Source organism: Vulpes vulpes, chromosome 3 (genome assembly GCF_048418805.1).
Source record: "Vulpes vulpes isolate BD-2025 chromosome 3, VulVul3, whole genome shotgun sequence".
Taxonomy (NCBI): Eukaryota; Metazoa; Chordata; class Mammalia; order Carnivora; family Canidae; genus Vulpes; species Vulpes vulpes.
The window spans coordinates 101,949,148-101,965,492 of record NC_132782.1 but is presented as its reverse complement, the minus strand read 5'-3'; the positions used below and the strand labels follow the sequence as shown (position 1 = coordinate 101,965,492).

General features: G+C 51.9%; 1 protein-coding gene across 1 annotated transcript in view; it reads left to right on the top strand.

The window, feature by feature from the left end:
• Positions 1-749: 749 nt before the first annotated feature.
• XYLT1 (xylosyltransferase 1) overlaps positions 750-16,345 on the top strand; it is a 303,984-nt gene continuing 288,388 nt past the window's right edge. The window contains exon 1 of the mRNA XM_072753776.1: positions 750-1,232. Within this exon, the coding sequence (XP_072609877.1) occupies positions 879-1,232 (354 nt within the window). The 5' untranslated portion in view covers positions 750-878. The remainder of the gene's footprint in view (positions 1,233-16,345) is intronic.

The following is a 16,345-nucleotide window of genomic DNA, read 5'->3' as shown; positions in this document are numbered from 1 at the left end:
CTCCCTGCCCCATGGAGCCCGGGCCCGGCCTCCAGGGACCCGCCGCGCGAGGCCCTCCCGCGCCCCGACGCTCGGGATCGCGTTTGTCGCGTCCCGCCTGTCCCGCCGGCTTCGTGCGGGTGTAGACGCCCGGACTGCGAACTCCTGGGCGGGGAGCCCGCTGCCCTCGGCGCGGAAGGCGGGATCCCGGCCCCCCCCGATCTCCCCGGCCCCCGCCCCCCATCTCCCCGGCCCCCCATCTCCCCGGCCCCCGCCCCCCATCTCCCCGGCCCCCCGCCCGCCCCTCCCCCGCGGGGGCCCGCGCCCTCTCCGCCGCCGCGCTCCCGCTCCCGTCCGCTCCGCTCCCCCCACCCCTTCCTCTCCCTCCTCCCCTCGCTCCGCCCCCGGCCCCGCCCCGCGCCCCCGGCCGCGTCCCCGGCCGCGTCCCCGCGCCCCGGCCCCGGCGGGCCCCCTCCCCCGGGAGGGCTGCGGGAGGGGAGCCCCGGCCCCGCGCCCCCGCGCCCCCTCCCCGCGCGCGCGCCCGGCGGCCCCCTGCGCGGCCCCCGGCTCCCCGCCTCCCGCCTTCCCCTCCTCCCGGTGACGTCCGGGTCCCTGCCCGTCTGAAAACTCCGCGCCGCGGCGGTGGAGGCGGCGGAGGAGGAGGAGGAGGAGCAGCGGCGAGCCGAGGCGGCGGCGGCGGAGGCGGCGGAGGAGGCGGCGGAGGAGGCGGCCCGAGCGCGAGCGCGAGCCCGAGCCCGAGCCCGAGCCCGAGCCCGAGCGGCGGCCGGCGGCCGGGGAGCCGCGGGGAGCGCGGGGAGCGCGGGGAGCGCGGGGAGCGCGGGGCGGCCCGGAGCCCCCGCCGGGGTCCCCGCGCCCCGCTCGCCCGCCGCGCTCCGAAGATGGTGGCGGCGCCGTGCGCCCGGAGGCTGGCCCGGCGCTCGCACTCGGCGCTGCTCGCGGCGCTCACGGTGCTGCTGCTGCAGACGCTGGTCGTGTGGAATTTCAGCAGCCTCGACTCCGGGGCCGGGGAGCGGCGCGGGGGCGCGGCGGCCGGCGGCGCCGAGCGGCCGCCCCCGGCCCCGGCCCCGGCCCCGCGCCGCGAGCGCCGGGACCTGCCCGCCGGGCCGGCTGCAGCCCGAGGCGGCGGCGGAGGACGGGGGCCCCCGGCGCGGGCGCGGGCGCGGGCGGGCGGCCCCGGAGAGCCCCGGGCGCAGCAGCCGGCCGGCCGGGGGGCGCTGCCCGCGCGGGCGCTGGTAAGATGCCCTGTGGGCTGGGGGGGGCGGGCGGGGGCGCGGGAGGCCGGGGCGGGGGCAGCGCCCGGGGATGGGGGGCGCGCCCCGGGCCGAGTCCGAGGGCCGCCCCGGGGCCCGGGGAAGTTCCCTCCGGAGGAGGCGCTCTGGGGGCCACGGTCCCCGGTCCCGGCGCTTGCTGGGCCCGACTTGGCTGTGCGCGTGGGCGTCGGTGCCTCGCTCCCGCCGGGTGCGCGGACGGTGCCCTCGGCCGGTGCGCACAGCTCCTTTGGGGGCCTCGCCGAGCTGAGTGCCGACCACTGCGTCCCCTGCTTGCCGCCTCCCTGGCTTTTCCTGGCCCGAGATGGGGTCTGGGATCGCTGTCCCACACCCCCGGGCCCTCCCTGCGCCGGGGCTCAGGCTTGGGCGCCGCGGCTTACTTCAGTCGGTCCCCTGTCTGCCATCTCGGGCTGGCTGCGCCCCCGCCTCTAAGCTCGTCCCCTCCCGCTGCCCCCTCTGACTTGGGTCACCCGGCCGTGCCCGTCGGTGTGAGGGGTGGCCCCTTCCCCTAGGTGGCTGTCCCTGGCTCTCCGTCTTGCGCGGAGCCGATTAATGTCACCAGCTCTGTCTGACCACATCCTCACGACTTGGGCTCCTGTGCGTTTTCTTTGCCTTCCTTGGGTGTGAACAGCCTGAGCTCTGAAACTGGTTTTTCTGCAGATCTTCGGGGGCCATCTGGGTGTCTTCCTATCCTGTCCCCAACTTCTCCAGGGGTGCCTTTCCCATCTCCTCTGGGCTGCCTTGCGGAGCCCGCTGAGCTAGGACACGGAGGACAGGAGGTCAGAGTCCCCATCTCTGGGCCAGGCTCTCTGCGCCCTGTGGGCGTGCGTGTCTGTCTTAAGGAATAAGGATGTGCCGTGTGTCCGTCTGTGTCTTTCTCATGCCATTCGCCTGCGAGGATTCTCCTAGCCCTTGGGGGACATCAGATGCTAGGGGTTACTTTCAGGATCCTTAGACACTGAATGCATGTCCGTGGTGTTTCTCGCTCTGGGAGCCCTCACTGAACACTGCCTTCAGACACAGCGTGATGCTTTTTGATCTGTTAAACTTCTTTGGAATCAGCGGCGACGACCCTCTTAGCCAGAGTGTGGCTTTTTGTGCCTGTGGGCTGAGCCAGCCCCAGGAGGTGATGTGATGGCATTTCACATCCCTGGCTTGTCTGTGTGGGTAGCAGGTAGACGTCTTTCCCTTGTTTGTGGGGAGGAGAGTGGAGTGAGATTGCTGACGGAGAACCAGAACATTCCCAATGTCCTGTGGCCTTTTATTTACAGAGAAGGGTTCTCCCAGACACAGCCTTTGAACTCCCGGGGTGAATTGTGATGTGTTTGGGCAGAAATGCAATTAGAGGTTCTTTCTGGATTTGGAGCCCTACTGGGAGGTAGGGCGCGAGGGGGTTCCGGACACGCACTGCTGGCCCAGAGTGGGAAAATGTAGGGTGAACATGGGGGCGCGGGGCTTCCTGTATCCTTTGTGTCTGGGGTTCAGACAGGCACCAGGAAGGTGTCTTTGGGTGCAGAGACCACCTGTTGAAATAAGTGGAAAGGAGGAGGGAGGCCTGGATTTCTTCCTGAGTCCTTAACATGTTGTGTATTCCGTCCACACCCTGTCTGTGTGTGCCTTAGTTCGGTGTCGTGTTCTCTCACCTCCCGGCTCCGCCACAGGGAGGTTTGCAGTTGGGAAGGGAGGTGGGAGCATGCCATTACCTCTCTGCATTCCTTGTGGAATGCCAGTCCCAGCAGCAGAGTCGCACTGCTTGCTGAAACTCTGCTTTCATCTGCAGGTTTAATTACTGTCCCTCTACTCACATCTCCCCAGGTATCAATTTCTTTGCCCTCTGTCATAGACATACATGTGAGGGTTTTTTTCATCCTCCACCCTTCCCTGTGGGTGGCTACCTCGCTGTCGTGAACTGTCATCTCTCCTGGATTTGTGTTTAATTTTTTCTGCTCGTCTGTCCCCGCTCTTTCACCTGCCCCACGTCTACCCCCATGCCCTGCTAGATCCTGAAATCACAGTGCAGACGTGCTAGAGGGATCTGGGGGTCTGTCCTCCTCTGGCTGTGCCCACCCAGCCCCTGCCCTTCCATGAAGCTCAAGGAGACCAGAAGGGGGCAGGCTGTTCCCAAAGTCCAGCGACGCCTGAGCTTGGGTGTAGGCTAGGAGCGGACTAGCTCTTTTCCAAAGCCACTAAGGCCCTTTGCAACATGTGGTTTGTCTGCAGACCCCGCCGGGGCTGCTAGCGGGAATGTCTTAGAGATGGATTCAGGAGTGGGGCGTTAAAAAAAGAGAAAAATCCCTGTGATTTTCCAGATGGCTCTCTTAAAGAGCTGGTGAGACACGTGCTTGGGACATGATGCTTCATCTCCGTGCTCTCTTGAGGGTGGGGTTCGGGTGGGACAGAGCAGGTGCTTGTTCTTCTTATAGGCAGAGGGAATCTGCGGCTGGGTGCTGGTGGTGCTGGTGGTGTAGGTGGCTGTGTCCCGGAGTGTCAGGCAGGCGTAGTGTCTAGAGCATTTTCTAAACAAGACCTTGCTGCTTCCTTGAACTCACTGTCCCAGAGCTCCTTGCTCGCCACCCTTTTATGTCTGGGGAGCTGTGCCCCAGTGGAAGGACCTGATTGTATTTTCGGTGCATTTTAAGAAGCCGAGAAGAAACACGCAGTTTCTCAAGCAGAGTCAGAGACGGCATGAGGATGGTGACAGGATGGGCATATCTATGAAAGATTTGCCAGCTCCTGTTTCTCTCCGCCTCTTCCAAAGCTCTTAGATATTAGAATTACCGGGTGGATTGCTGCAGAGTTGTGGCTCGAGTCCTTCACTGGGTCTCCAGTAAGCTGTGGATTTGACTGTCATCTCATAATTTAAGAAACAGATGGGCTCACTTTTAAAGGGTGGGAACACACTGGGGAGAGTGTCAAAAAGATCACATTCTGGGTTCTGGATAGATTGGGGACAAATGAAAGAAAGCCGTGTGTGTTAACGTAAGGAACGGGTAATTTCTCTCCCTTCAACTCTGGTGATTCTCTTGAAGTCGTCGTGTTATTCCTTGTGCCCTTAGAGAAACTGCTACCCAGTGAGTTTCATTCAAGGAACCAAATCTTTAATTGCCCTTCCACACACATGCACCTGTAATGTAAAATGGGGTTTCTGTATCGTCTGACCCTTTGGAAATGTTGATTTTTTTTTTTTTTTGGCAGAAATTCCTCATGCTTCACATTACTCAGATAACTCAGGACTTTTTCAGATGTCGGCAGTAACTTTGAAATATTGGTTCACTGTATCCAGATCACCTCTGGTTCTAACAGCCTGAGAGGTGTGGCTTCTCTTTCTATCCAAATGCTTTGAGGCCAGAGAGAACAGAGGGTATTTTATTGATGGTTGGAGGTTTTTTTCCCCCCCCCACACTCTCAGTGGGGTTTTATTTTGCCTGAGCAATGCATTACACTTTGTATACAGAAATATGCATCACTGAACAATATTTATCTTACTGCAAATGTTGTCATCTGCTTAATCATATACTGGAAAATGTTAAATAGAACAGATAAATAAAGGAGAAATTATTAGACACATAAGTATAGGTATGTAATTGTACACATACCTTTGCTTTCCTTCCAGTCTTGTCACACTCTAGACATTCTCTCTGGTTTATCAGGCTTTCTTCTTAATCTTGTAAAAGTTTGTATGACAAAAAATACTTGCTGTTTTGCAAACAAGAAGCCACGGTGTTAGTCCCTGTTTGCTGGAGATTGTCCCAACTTTGATCCATGTCTTAACAGGAAAGGAAATTTGGTGTTTTGAGCTGGGTAGATATCTGACATGGTGTGTGTGTGTGTGTGTGTGTGTCCCCAGAAAACAGAATATCCTTGAGAATATTTCTGTAGTCAGGAGCTGCCCTCTCACCCAGAGCTATTTATGATCAGTAGGACCATAAATCTGCATGCAGAAAGACAAAAATGCATGGTGCCAACATAATTGGCCTGCATAGGGTACGTGGCTCGAGGGCTGGTTTTCTGTCTGGCTCTTGGTGAATACTGCCCTAAGACTTGTCACTTAGGAGAACTTCTCGCTCTTGTTTTCTTTGCATTTCCTCCATTTCTGTGGACCCTGGTCCCCATTTACCAGAACCAAGAAGAAAATACGTTGGGGAAAACTAAAAGCAAAATATAAACTCAACCTCAACGAAACCCGAGTTCAGAGGAAAAGGTGTGGGAGCAGGAGAAAAAGTTGTACATAGGAAATGTGTGCTAGGCCCAGCACCCAGGAAAGAGACCATTAAGTGTCCCTGAGTCGACACATCTGGGTTGAAATGGGGCTCTGCTCTTTGCCACCCTCCATGACCTTGGGCTAATCATTCTGCTTTACTCCTCTGAAAATCCGGGCTACCTCCTAGGGTCATGTGAGGATGAAATGTATTAAAACATGTGAACTGATCGGGGCCTGGCACATGAACATGCTCAAATGTGAGCTGTTGTTCTTACAAAGAAAGTCTTAGTATGTTTGAAAATAAGCAATTTTTTGCAATTATTCATTTTCCCATGGAAAGTCGGGTTTGAGTGAAATCCAAGGCAGCAGAGTGCATCCAACGCTTGTGTGTGTGCCAGCCCTGGAGCAAGATGGAATGTGGTAGAGGGAGGAGCACTAATATTTATTGAGTGCCAGCTGTATGCCAGGCATCCTTTAGCTGTTTTGCATACATCATGTTATTAAAATGCTCACACACACACGCGAAACAAAACATAACAAAACAAAACAAAACAACCCAGGATGGAAGGAGGTGCTATCCAACTCCTACAAAAGTTAAACTAAGGACACCTGGCTAGAAGTTGCTGGTCTTTTGAGTGCTGATCACGTGGCTGGGAAAATGAGGACTTTGCAGATACTGTCTGCAAATCTTTACTGTCTCAGCGAATCTCCCCTGCTGTGTGGGATAGGACTCTTGCTGTCCCCATTTCACAGATGAGGAACAGGCCCAGAGAGGCAAAGCCGCTCGCTCGCTGGGAGTAGCAGAGCTGGGATTCAGACCTACCTCTGTCTGCCTTACTCTAGTCGACCCGCAGGTTTCTGAGCACCTTGTGGGTGCAGTTCTTTGAAAAAACTCCAAATGCAGCCAGACTAGTCTTGAAAGTCTTTATGCCACTTTGCTTACTTCTTACTGCAGATTTCCAAAAATGTGCCAACCCTGGAAAAGGAGCAGATATGTAGTTTTTATTGAATCAGACCCCTAAATAATGACACAAATAGGGAGTCATAATAACAGTAATGAGTCTCTGTATAGCAGTTATAACGTGCCAGGCACTGTTTGAAGCCGTCCTTCTGTATTAACTCATTTATTCCCTCAGCGAACGTGTTTTCTGGTTGCAACAGCCAACAGTCCCGGTGCTTACTATAACCAGGCCCTGCGCTGGGTGCGTTACAAACATTAACTCATTTAGACATCACGCTGCAGAGGAAACTGAGGCAGAGGGAGGCATTTAATCAACTTTCTCAGGGTTCACAGTTGTAAATGGCAGAGCCAGGATTTAAACCCGAGCAGTCCTGGCTCTTAACTGCTCTGCTCTACACCCTCCGTCTTATAAACAGCTTGCGAAGGTGCCTAACCTTAGAACCGCAGAGCCCACTTAAGGAGGCACACAGGTAGTTGATGCGGGCATGATGCCCAGCCCCGAGCACGGGATTTTATGGCCCTGGAATGGAAGGCATCACCCTATAGCGAAATACGGAGCGTCTGAACTTAGGGTTGAACTTGAACTGCTGAGTTGGCCGGAAGAAGGAGTTTTGAATTCAGCTCTCTCGAACCAGGAGAGGAAGGAAGGAGGGTGCTATGCAAGGTTCCTTGGCCAGTGGAAACAACCTTTCCTTCATCCTTCCTGGCTGTCCACCCACCCAGTTAAACACTGCTCTGTGGTTCTCTCCGGAGGAGCCCATGAGCTGCCCCTGGGAGCCTGGGTGAAGCAGGGAGGTATCTCTAAGAACACGTGGGCCGATTGTCTTGTGGGCACTTCCTTCCGTCTGCAACAGAAAGAAACTACCCGTTTGCCCGCAGATACTCATCAGGTTGTGCCCCCTGACCCCTGTGGTTAGGGCTGCCTCCTCCCCTACTGGAAGGCAGAGGTGTTGAAAAGAGGGCGGCGGACGGGCGTCACCTTAACCGGCTCAACACTGGTGAGCTGGGAGCCTGGCATTGTCAGTATCAGGGGCTGGGAGCCCAGACATGCAGCCAGGTGGGGAAGAGGGAGCACCCAGGGGCATTTCTTGAGTCTCTTTTGGTGGAGGATCTCCCCCTCCAGGGGCCCCCTGTGGGCAGTGCCATGGGTTTGGTCCGTCACTGGCCTGCTTTGTCCCAGCCACATGACTGCTGGCTTATCTGGATATCTAATCCAGGCTAATGTGTCTGCAGATGCTAACGACTAGCATTTCTCCTCCCTAGGAATCCTTTGCTGTAATCCCTGGCCATGAGAAACCCTGATGGAGCCTGAAGGAGTCAGGCCTACGGGGTGGAGAGATGGATGCAAAGGTCCCTTACCTATGGGGCGCAGATATTGTGACTGTAATGCTAACAAGGAGGAGGATGAGGGGGATTTCTCTTCTTTGAAAGTTTCAGGGAAGTCTTCAAGGAAGATGCTGTAGGAAGGTGTGATCTTACGAATTCTTATAACATGCTCCAAGTTAAAGGCTAGGCTAGTCTCATCTCTGTTTTACTGATTTTACTGATTACGAATAATAAAAACTAAGGCAAGAAGGTGGATAAAGGTTGAACAGCTGCGAATTAATAGGGATTGAAGGTCGGTGATGACTCCACACACTGCGTTCTTAGTCTCTTTCCAATTGAGTAAGTCCCTTGTGCCTTCCTCCCCTCTCATCTGTCCACTCATAAGTGCGCATGTGTGTCCATCCATCCATCCATCCATCCAACTATCTATACATGTGTGTGTGTCCATCCATGTGTATGTCCATCCATCCATCCATCCACCCATCATCCATCCATCCATCCATCCGTCTACCATCTACCCATCCTCCACTCCAGCCGTGAGAGCACACCAGGCACTGTGCCCAGCACTGGCATTACCTTCATGATGTGCTCTCTGCCCTCAGGAGGAACAGTCCAGCAGGTGAAGGGTAGGGCCATTGCTGATAATCAGAGAGGTTCCTTTCACATCCCAGCTTGATTCACTGCCAGTCTCACTTCCCCAGGGTGGCCTCTTAGACACAAGAGGAAGGGGTCCTCTGGACAGGTTGGGGGCCAGGAATAGAGTGATTCAGGGGCCTGGAAGCCCTCAAGTCTCCCAGCACACCCCAAACTGCCAGACATGAGGTCTAGACTGCTCCACCCATGAGGCTCAAGCTCTTCTTAGGGCTTAATAAGGAGCCTGGAGATGAGCAGTGAGCTGCCTGAGGTTTGCAAGGGGAGCAGGTGGTTGGATGCTGCAGAGCCCAGGAGGCATGTCACATGATGTGTAGGGGCGGGGAGGGGGCAGTGGTCTGACATTTGGAGTTCACAGCCCAACTATGCGTTCATACCTGTGTGACCCGGATGCGTCCCTTCACCTCTGAGGGGTTCAGTTTCCTCATCTGCACTGTAGGAAGGCACCTGCCTAGAAGGGCCTGGTGATGAGCCCCAGCTCTGGCCCACAGTCAGGGCTCCTGATTTCCTTCCTGATGATAGATGTTTGCAAGAGAGGCCCTCAGATTCATGGCCCGTGGGTGGGTTTTGTTTGGCCCACACCGTATGTTAAAATAAAAGGGCAAGAAACTGAAGGATTAAGATTATTGGCATGCCTTTAAAAAGTCACAAGGTCTGAAAGCACTGGGCCCCCATTCTTGGCTTGTTTTTCTGACTGGCCCAAGGTGGGAGGGGCTGTCCTGAGACCTTCCAGATTCTTGAGACACCCCTCTCCCCCTGACCAGGGTCTTTTCTTTCCCCTGTGATACCTAACTGGCCCCTTTAAACTGCTGAATTTGCAGCTTCTGTTTGGAAGATCTGTGTGTGCACTGTGATGAGCTAAAAATAAGTGTCTGTGGTCACCTTTCAATTATCCCCATGTGGTTTATTCACAGCACTTATTTACCTCGACTGCTTTTGCTTCCCCTGGGCATGATGGAGGTTTCCTTTCCCTCCTTCACTGCTGGTGTGTACCCAGAAGATGCAAATTCTTACAAGGATCAGACAGACCATTGTGAAGGCAGTGTCCTCAACAAAAATAGAGGCATGCACTCTACAGTTTGGTTAATGGTTTCCCTTTTGGTGGGCATGCAGGGAACGTACTGTTCTGAATTGTCTGGCTTCCACCTGGTGTGCTTCCCCCAGCCCTGCCCCACAATAACATGGGTTGGGATGTTGAGAGTCCCCAGAGGTCTGGTTGGAAGGTGGAAGGTGGAACATTCTAGAGCACTGTGGCGTGGATTCCGAGGCTGTCAGGGACAAGCTGTCACTCTCACCTTTTTGTGCCTTTTTGGCACTTCTGTGAGATGATGCTTATAAGCCCAACAGCCCAACTGCCCTCATTGGATTGTGAGGATCTAATTCAATGAACAGATGAGAAGGTGCTTTATAATCCCTGGGGGACAAGGAGCAAGTAAATGGGTGAAATCACTAGAGCTTTCCCACCCACCCATCCATCTGGGCATTAATTCAAGAAGTAGTGCTTGAGGGGCTGCCGTGTGCTGGACAGTGTGCAGAGTATGTGGGGAGGACAGACATGCCCCTGCCTTCATGGATTTCATGGTTTCGGGGCAAGAAGACCCCTAAGTAAAGAGAAACAAGAAAAAATTTAAAAATCAGATTGTTACAGGTGCAGCCGTGGAAGCAGTTGGGGAGCCTGAGAGAAAATGAGAGGCTGTGGGTGAGAGTTTTGGAAGGGTGAAGTGGATTAATTTTATTTATTTTTGGTTGATGGACACTTTTGTCAAAGTAGGTCCAGACCCAGGAGCCCCATGCTATGGTTTGCCTTGCTAGTTCTGATAACGCTGGTGATTAAAGCTTTTAATAGCGTTTCTGTTCATCTCTCTGCAAAATCGATTCAGTTCTGAAATTTGAGGTATATTCTTTTAGATGCTTTTTTTTAAAATGTGCTACATAAACAAAAGTGCACATTATTCTAAATGTATGGCTCAGCAGAATTTCACAAACTGAACACACCCAAGGAACCCAGACCCAGACCACAAATCAGGGCCTCTACAACATCCCAGATGCACACCGCCCCTGCTTGGTGGGTGAACATTTTCAAAAATTGTGATACTAATTGTCCTTTACATGTGTATTCAGGAAAATATATAAATATGACCATTCTATCGAAACGATAACTTTGAGGCTCTTATTGCTTAGCCTGTGAGTGAAGTGGCATTTAAGTGAGAGAAGTTGGTTAATGTAATGAACATGCATGAGTAATAATACCAAGCCCTCATTCTAGTCCTAATTCTGGCCTTGGTTTGGATGGTGAATGATGAGGGGGTGCCAGAACGACTAAACTTTGGGAAGCGTATGTTTCACCAGTTTGGAGATACTCCCACTCCTCTGGTAAACAGCTGTGCCATTTTGTTCCGACGTCGGAGTGGAGAGGATTTCAGTCGGACACTAGGAAGAACCGTGTTCTGGGTCTCTCTGAGTGGAAGTCCCCGTTGTGGGCCTTCTCCGATGGGCTCAGTAGCAGTCTATGTCGCTCCGACGGTGATGGGGCCCCTCTGGCCCGTCTTCTAGACTTGGGTCTGGACCCTTCATGTGCATCTCTTGGATTGATGCTGAGTGTTCGCTTCATGGAGACTGTGCCTGTGAGTCCCCCATGTGTTACATGTGGAATTAACTATGATGAATGAGTTCCCAGATGGGCCTATAATGACTCTGTTAACTTAACCCCGAATCAAGACTCTCCTGTTCAGAACCTGGGTAAACAGAACCGCATGGCAACCCCAACAGCGATTCAAAAGGGCAGTGGAGACAGCTAATCATTTTATAATGAGCAAGGAGACAAGCAATAAAAACAGAGCCCAAGGACAGCATGATAATTTCGCAACATCTTAGTGCTCAACCAGGCTCACGTTAATAAAATAAACAAATGTTTTGGTAGTGGAGAGCTAATGTATACGTTATTTAAGGGTAGTATTAAAACCAGATTAGACGGATCAAGTAATCCAGGGGTTACCTCATTAAGCATCCTCTCTTTGGGGATGTGGGAAAGTAGTTCTCTTTCTGTGTTTCGTCTTTCCTTGTGAAATGGGGCTTTATTAATTAGAGATGTAATGGGAAATCTTTTTTTTTTTTCCTCCAGACTAGTGGCTGTTTTCTGTTTACTTTTTAATGTAGGACCATGCTTTGCAGATGTTCTCTTTGAAATAAAAGCCTATTCATTGTCTTTCTCTCTCTCTTTTATCCCCAGCTCAGAAGGGGCAGCTGTTATAAAAGACACAAACAGAGAACCCCATTTGCTTGTCATCAGGCGGTTACAGAAGATTCTATTCCTGATGTAAAATACTCTCATTACCTGCTTTTCCCCTTAGTCCTATTCAGGAATAGTCTCAGAATTGTTCCATCTGATTCCCTCTTGTTTAGAAGACAAAGTGTTGGCAGTGACCAGGCTAGAGGAGGTGATGTGGAGGCGGGGTGCCTTCGGAGGAAACGGCCGGGTTCGCAAGTGGGCATGGCCTGGGTTCACTCTCCTTAGGTCGAGGGCTTGACTACTGGCTTGGCTTCCTTTTTGGGTGAAAATCACATGGACCAAACAGTCTGTCGGGAGAGGGAGCAACTGATATGAACCCCCAACGAAAGCAGACATGAGAATGGGGTGAGGGAGCAAACCCAGCTCCGGTCTGGGCTGCAGCTGAAGTAATGGCAGCCCTGAGTCCTCTTCCTTCTTCTTTTGTTTAAAAAGTTTAAATCACTGGCCAACATCTAAAGATCAGTGATTTTGAGTAGAAACTGAATGTGGAGCTCCTATTTAAAACGTGGAAATTCTGGGGGTGCCTGTGTGGCTCAGGGTTTTAAGTGTCCGACTCTTGATTTTGGCTCAGGTGGTAAGCTCAGGGTTGTAGGATTGAGCCCCGTGCTGGGCTCCACGCTGAGTGTGAAGCCTGCTTAAGAGGCTCTCTCTTGGGACCCCTGGGTGGCTCAGTGGTTGAGTGTCTGCCTTGGGCTCGGGTCGTGATCCCAGGGTCCTGGGATCGAGTCCTACATCAGACTTCCCGCGGGGAGCCTGCTTCTCCCTCTGCCTGTGTCTCTGCCTCTCTCTCTGTGTCTCTCATGAATAGTAAGTAAATACAGTCTTTAAAAAAAAAAAAAAAAGATGCTTTCTCTTTCCCTCTTCCTCAGCCCCTTCCTCCCTCCCTCTCTCTCTCTCAAAAAAAAAAAAAAAAAGAAAAGGAAGAAAGAAAGGAGAGAAATTAGTTGAAATTCTAGACTTCATTCCCAGAGAAGTAGACATTTATGGGAGGGGAGATGGGGCTGTCCCTCTACATAGGGCGCCACTCCCCAGCTTGCCTTGGAACCCGCCCATCAGCATTGCCTATTTGTGTTACATGAAAGACTGCTGTTAGGATACAAGTACACAGCGCTCAAAATAATGAGTAATTAGTAATTGCTATTATGTTATTAATAACATATGTTATTGTTATATGTTATTAACATATGTTATGTTATTAAGCTGGGTGCCAGGCACTGTGCTAGGCAGCACCTCTGGACTATCTCCCTGAATCATTTATAACGACTTGATGACATCATCAAGTGACATCATCCTCATTCACAGATGGGGACCCCAAGGCCCAGAGTGAAGAACTGCCCCCAAGTCATTTACAACGACTTGATGACATCATCCCCATTCACAGATGGGGACCCCGAAACTCGGAGTGAAGAACTGCCCCCCAGTCACAGAGCAGTACACTTGCAGTGTGAGCAGGGAACCCACGCGCACGCATCATGCAGAATGTCTTCGCAGAGCACTTCTGGTGAGCAGTTCTTCAGAATGGCTCTGCGAGAGGGTTGGCACTGTGTGTGTGCCCATTGCATGGATGGAAGCATCAAGGCCCAGCTGTGGGTGGGGTACCCTACATCACCACCTCCAAGTAAAGTGTGAAAGGTGACTTTCCATCTGGCCGCGGTGGGTGTCAGGCCACCAAGGTTCCTGCCAATCCTGGCACATGGAGCAGGGCAGGGTGGTGGCCTCCATCCCCCACCTACAGTCTTTGAGCAGTGAAGGAGCATCTACAGGGTAAGATGGTGAGAAATTGCTGATTTGTGTTAAAATAATAATTACAGCGATAATTACAAGCACGGATTTCAGTGAGACCTAGCTGCTGGTGGTGAAGGCACAACGAACTGCATATTCCCTCAGAATGGAGGGGAAGCTGGGCTTGGCCTCTCTCCTTTGTGCGGGTCCAGCACGGGCTTTGCTGCAGGTTGAAGGCCACGTGTTTTGCCAGATGCTGTTTACATTAACGGGATTGCTGGCAGGTTACCACGCGAGGAGGAGCAGGGAATCAGGTGGATGGTGTCTTTTCCCCACAACCCCTAAAGGAGATAGCCTGCCTGGAATCCGAGGGGGCCCCTGCCCTTAAACCATGGAACCCACCAGACCTTTTAGAAGCAAATGTGATAGCGCCTAGAGGAATGGGGATTCAGATCTGCCCCTGGTTAAATACTCTAGCATTGGCTGCTACCCGGCCTTAGTGAAGGACCCCCAGCTAATTCAGGCAGGTGGCCGCGATTCCCTTTACACTTCTGTTTTTGAAGCCGACCGAAGAGGCCTGTCCTGATTTTTAACAACTTGCTAAGTTTCTCTTGGAATAAAACATATGCAACAAAAAAGCGCACAAATCATAAATGCACAGCTCCACCAGTGGCCGTGCTCACGTAAACCAGGACCCAGATCCAGAGCCCAGAACCTGACCTCTCGCTGCACCTCCACGCCCCGCCAAGATCATTTTCTTTCCTACTTCCAGTTCCCACATCTCCAGAGGCAACCTTTATCATGACTTCTGGCCCCAGAGGTTACTTCTGCTTCTTTTTGCTTTTCTTTTTAGAAACAGAAACACGCGATCTGGATAGCTTTGTGCCTGGTTTGTTTGGCTTAGCATTATGTGAGATTAGATGATGTGAGATTGTATCAGAAGTTGGCGAACTACAGCCCTTGGGCCAGATCCAGGTTGCCAGTTTTTTCATGGCCTGTGGGCTGAGAATGGGTTTCACATTTTTAAGTGGGTGGGGGGAAAATAAATCAAAAGAAGAATGACGTTTCATGGCATGTGAAAAGTATAGGAAATCTAAATTTCAGAGCGCAAAAATAAAACTTTATTGGAACACATCCATGTCCAATTCATTTACATACTGGCTGTGGCTGCTTTTTGCCCTTGAATGGAGGAATTGAGTAGTTTGGACAAAGACCATGTGGCTCACGAAGCCCAAGATCTTTACTATCTGGCCCTTCACAACACATTTCTGCTGACCCCGTGTCTATAGCCTGTCGTGTGTGTTTGTAATTGCTCATTCATCGTCAGGTCGTCAGGTCGGGTTGCGTTGTGGAATGTACCACAATTTACATATCCATAGTGTTTATGGGCCTTTGGGGAGTTCCCAGTTTTGGGCAGAGCACTGCCGTGAGCATTTTTGTGCAGGTCTTTCACTAAACAAAGATGTTTGGTAAACATTTCTGTTAGGTGAACATACCTAGGAGGAATTGGTTTAAGCACTTTTTTTTTTGGTTTTTTTTTTTTGGTTTTGTTTTTAATGGGTTGATTTTGAGAAACGTATTTTCATTTGGAAGTCTTACTTTTCCTGCTTGATGATACTTGCCTGTGTTGAGACTCAGGATCACGGCCTACTTTCCAAAAAAGTAATTAATCTTGCAAAAGAGAGAGGGTCAGTAGAACCCGCAGTTCATTAAGGGGTCTGCTGTTCTTCCAGCTTAGAACTTTCAAGGATATTGGGAACCTGCGTGACGTTAACTGCTTGAGCTTGCTTTTGGGAGTGGTGCCGTCATTTCGTTTCTTATGCCGAAGCCGTATCGTTCAAATGACTCTTATCTTTATGTGGCAAAACAGGTCTTGCTGAATTAGGCGAGTTTTTCCGATGTCACTCTCTTCTTTGATTGACTTCCGTTTATCTGTCACTGCTCTGGTTTCCTTGCTGGGAAGCAGATGAATACAGCTCTACATCCCCAATCAGATCTCAAGCCTCCAGTAGCATGTGTCATCTCTCATTGAAACACTGCGCTGAGATGTCCCTTCAGGGACTGCCTGAGTCGTATGTGGTCACAGCCACGGAGCCGAGATCCCCCACCCCCACCCCCCAGAGGAGCTGCCTTCCTCTGCCACTGGCACTGTTGAGCACATGGGTCCTGCGTCCGCTCCTGCTTGCTCGGCCCTCCACCATGCGCTGCCCCACTTTTGCAGGCAGAGCTACTCCCAGGGCTGGGAGAGAAAGTCAGGATTCCCCGGGATCCACCCGTCTCAGGTTTGCTTGGCACTGCCTGAAAAATGACTTAATATTCTTTCTGGAGCTTGCTTGAAAGAGACCGGTCAGCTTCCTGCTCCGGCCAGCATGCTCTTAGGAGCCTGCCTGCTGGTTGTGCCCTGTCCAATCAATAGGCTTCATCAGGAAGGTCACCACGGAAGACTTTTCAGCTGCTGTTTTAAGATTCCTTTGAGAAGAAAGTTGGACTGAGTGGCAGAGGGGTCAGTGGCATTGAAACCTGTTCTCTGGTGTAATTTAGTGTTTATATCTGACTCCGTCACTGGCAGTCTCAGCTATAGTCTTTAAAATGGGGCTGCAGTGCCATTGTATGATTCCTGGCTGTGGAATTCCTAGATTGGAGCAACTTAATCCTTAAATTCTGGCAGTTTTGGGTTCCCCACCAAGTGAATGGTTCATTAATTGACCTTCTTTACCAAGGTAGGGGTGTACGTGTGTGTGTGTGTGTGGTGTGTGTGTGGTGTGTGTGTGTGTGTGTGTCTGTGTCTGAGCCTGAGTATATGTTTATTCTAGGGAATGGTCTTTTTTTTTTTTTTAAGATTTTGTTTATTTACTCATGAGAGACACACAGAAAGAGAGAGAGAGAGAGAGAGAGAGAGAGAGAGAGGCAGCAACATAGGCAGAGGG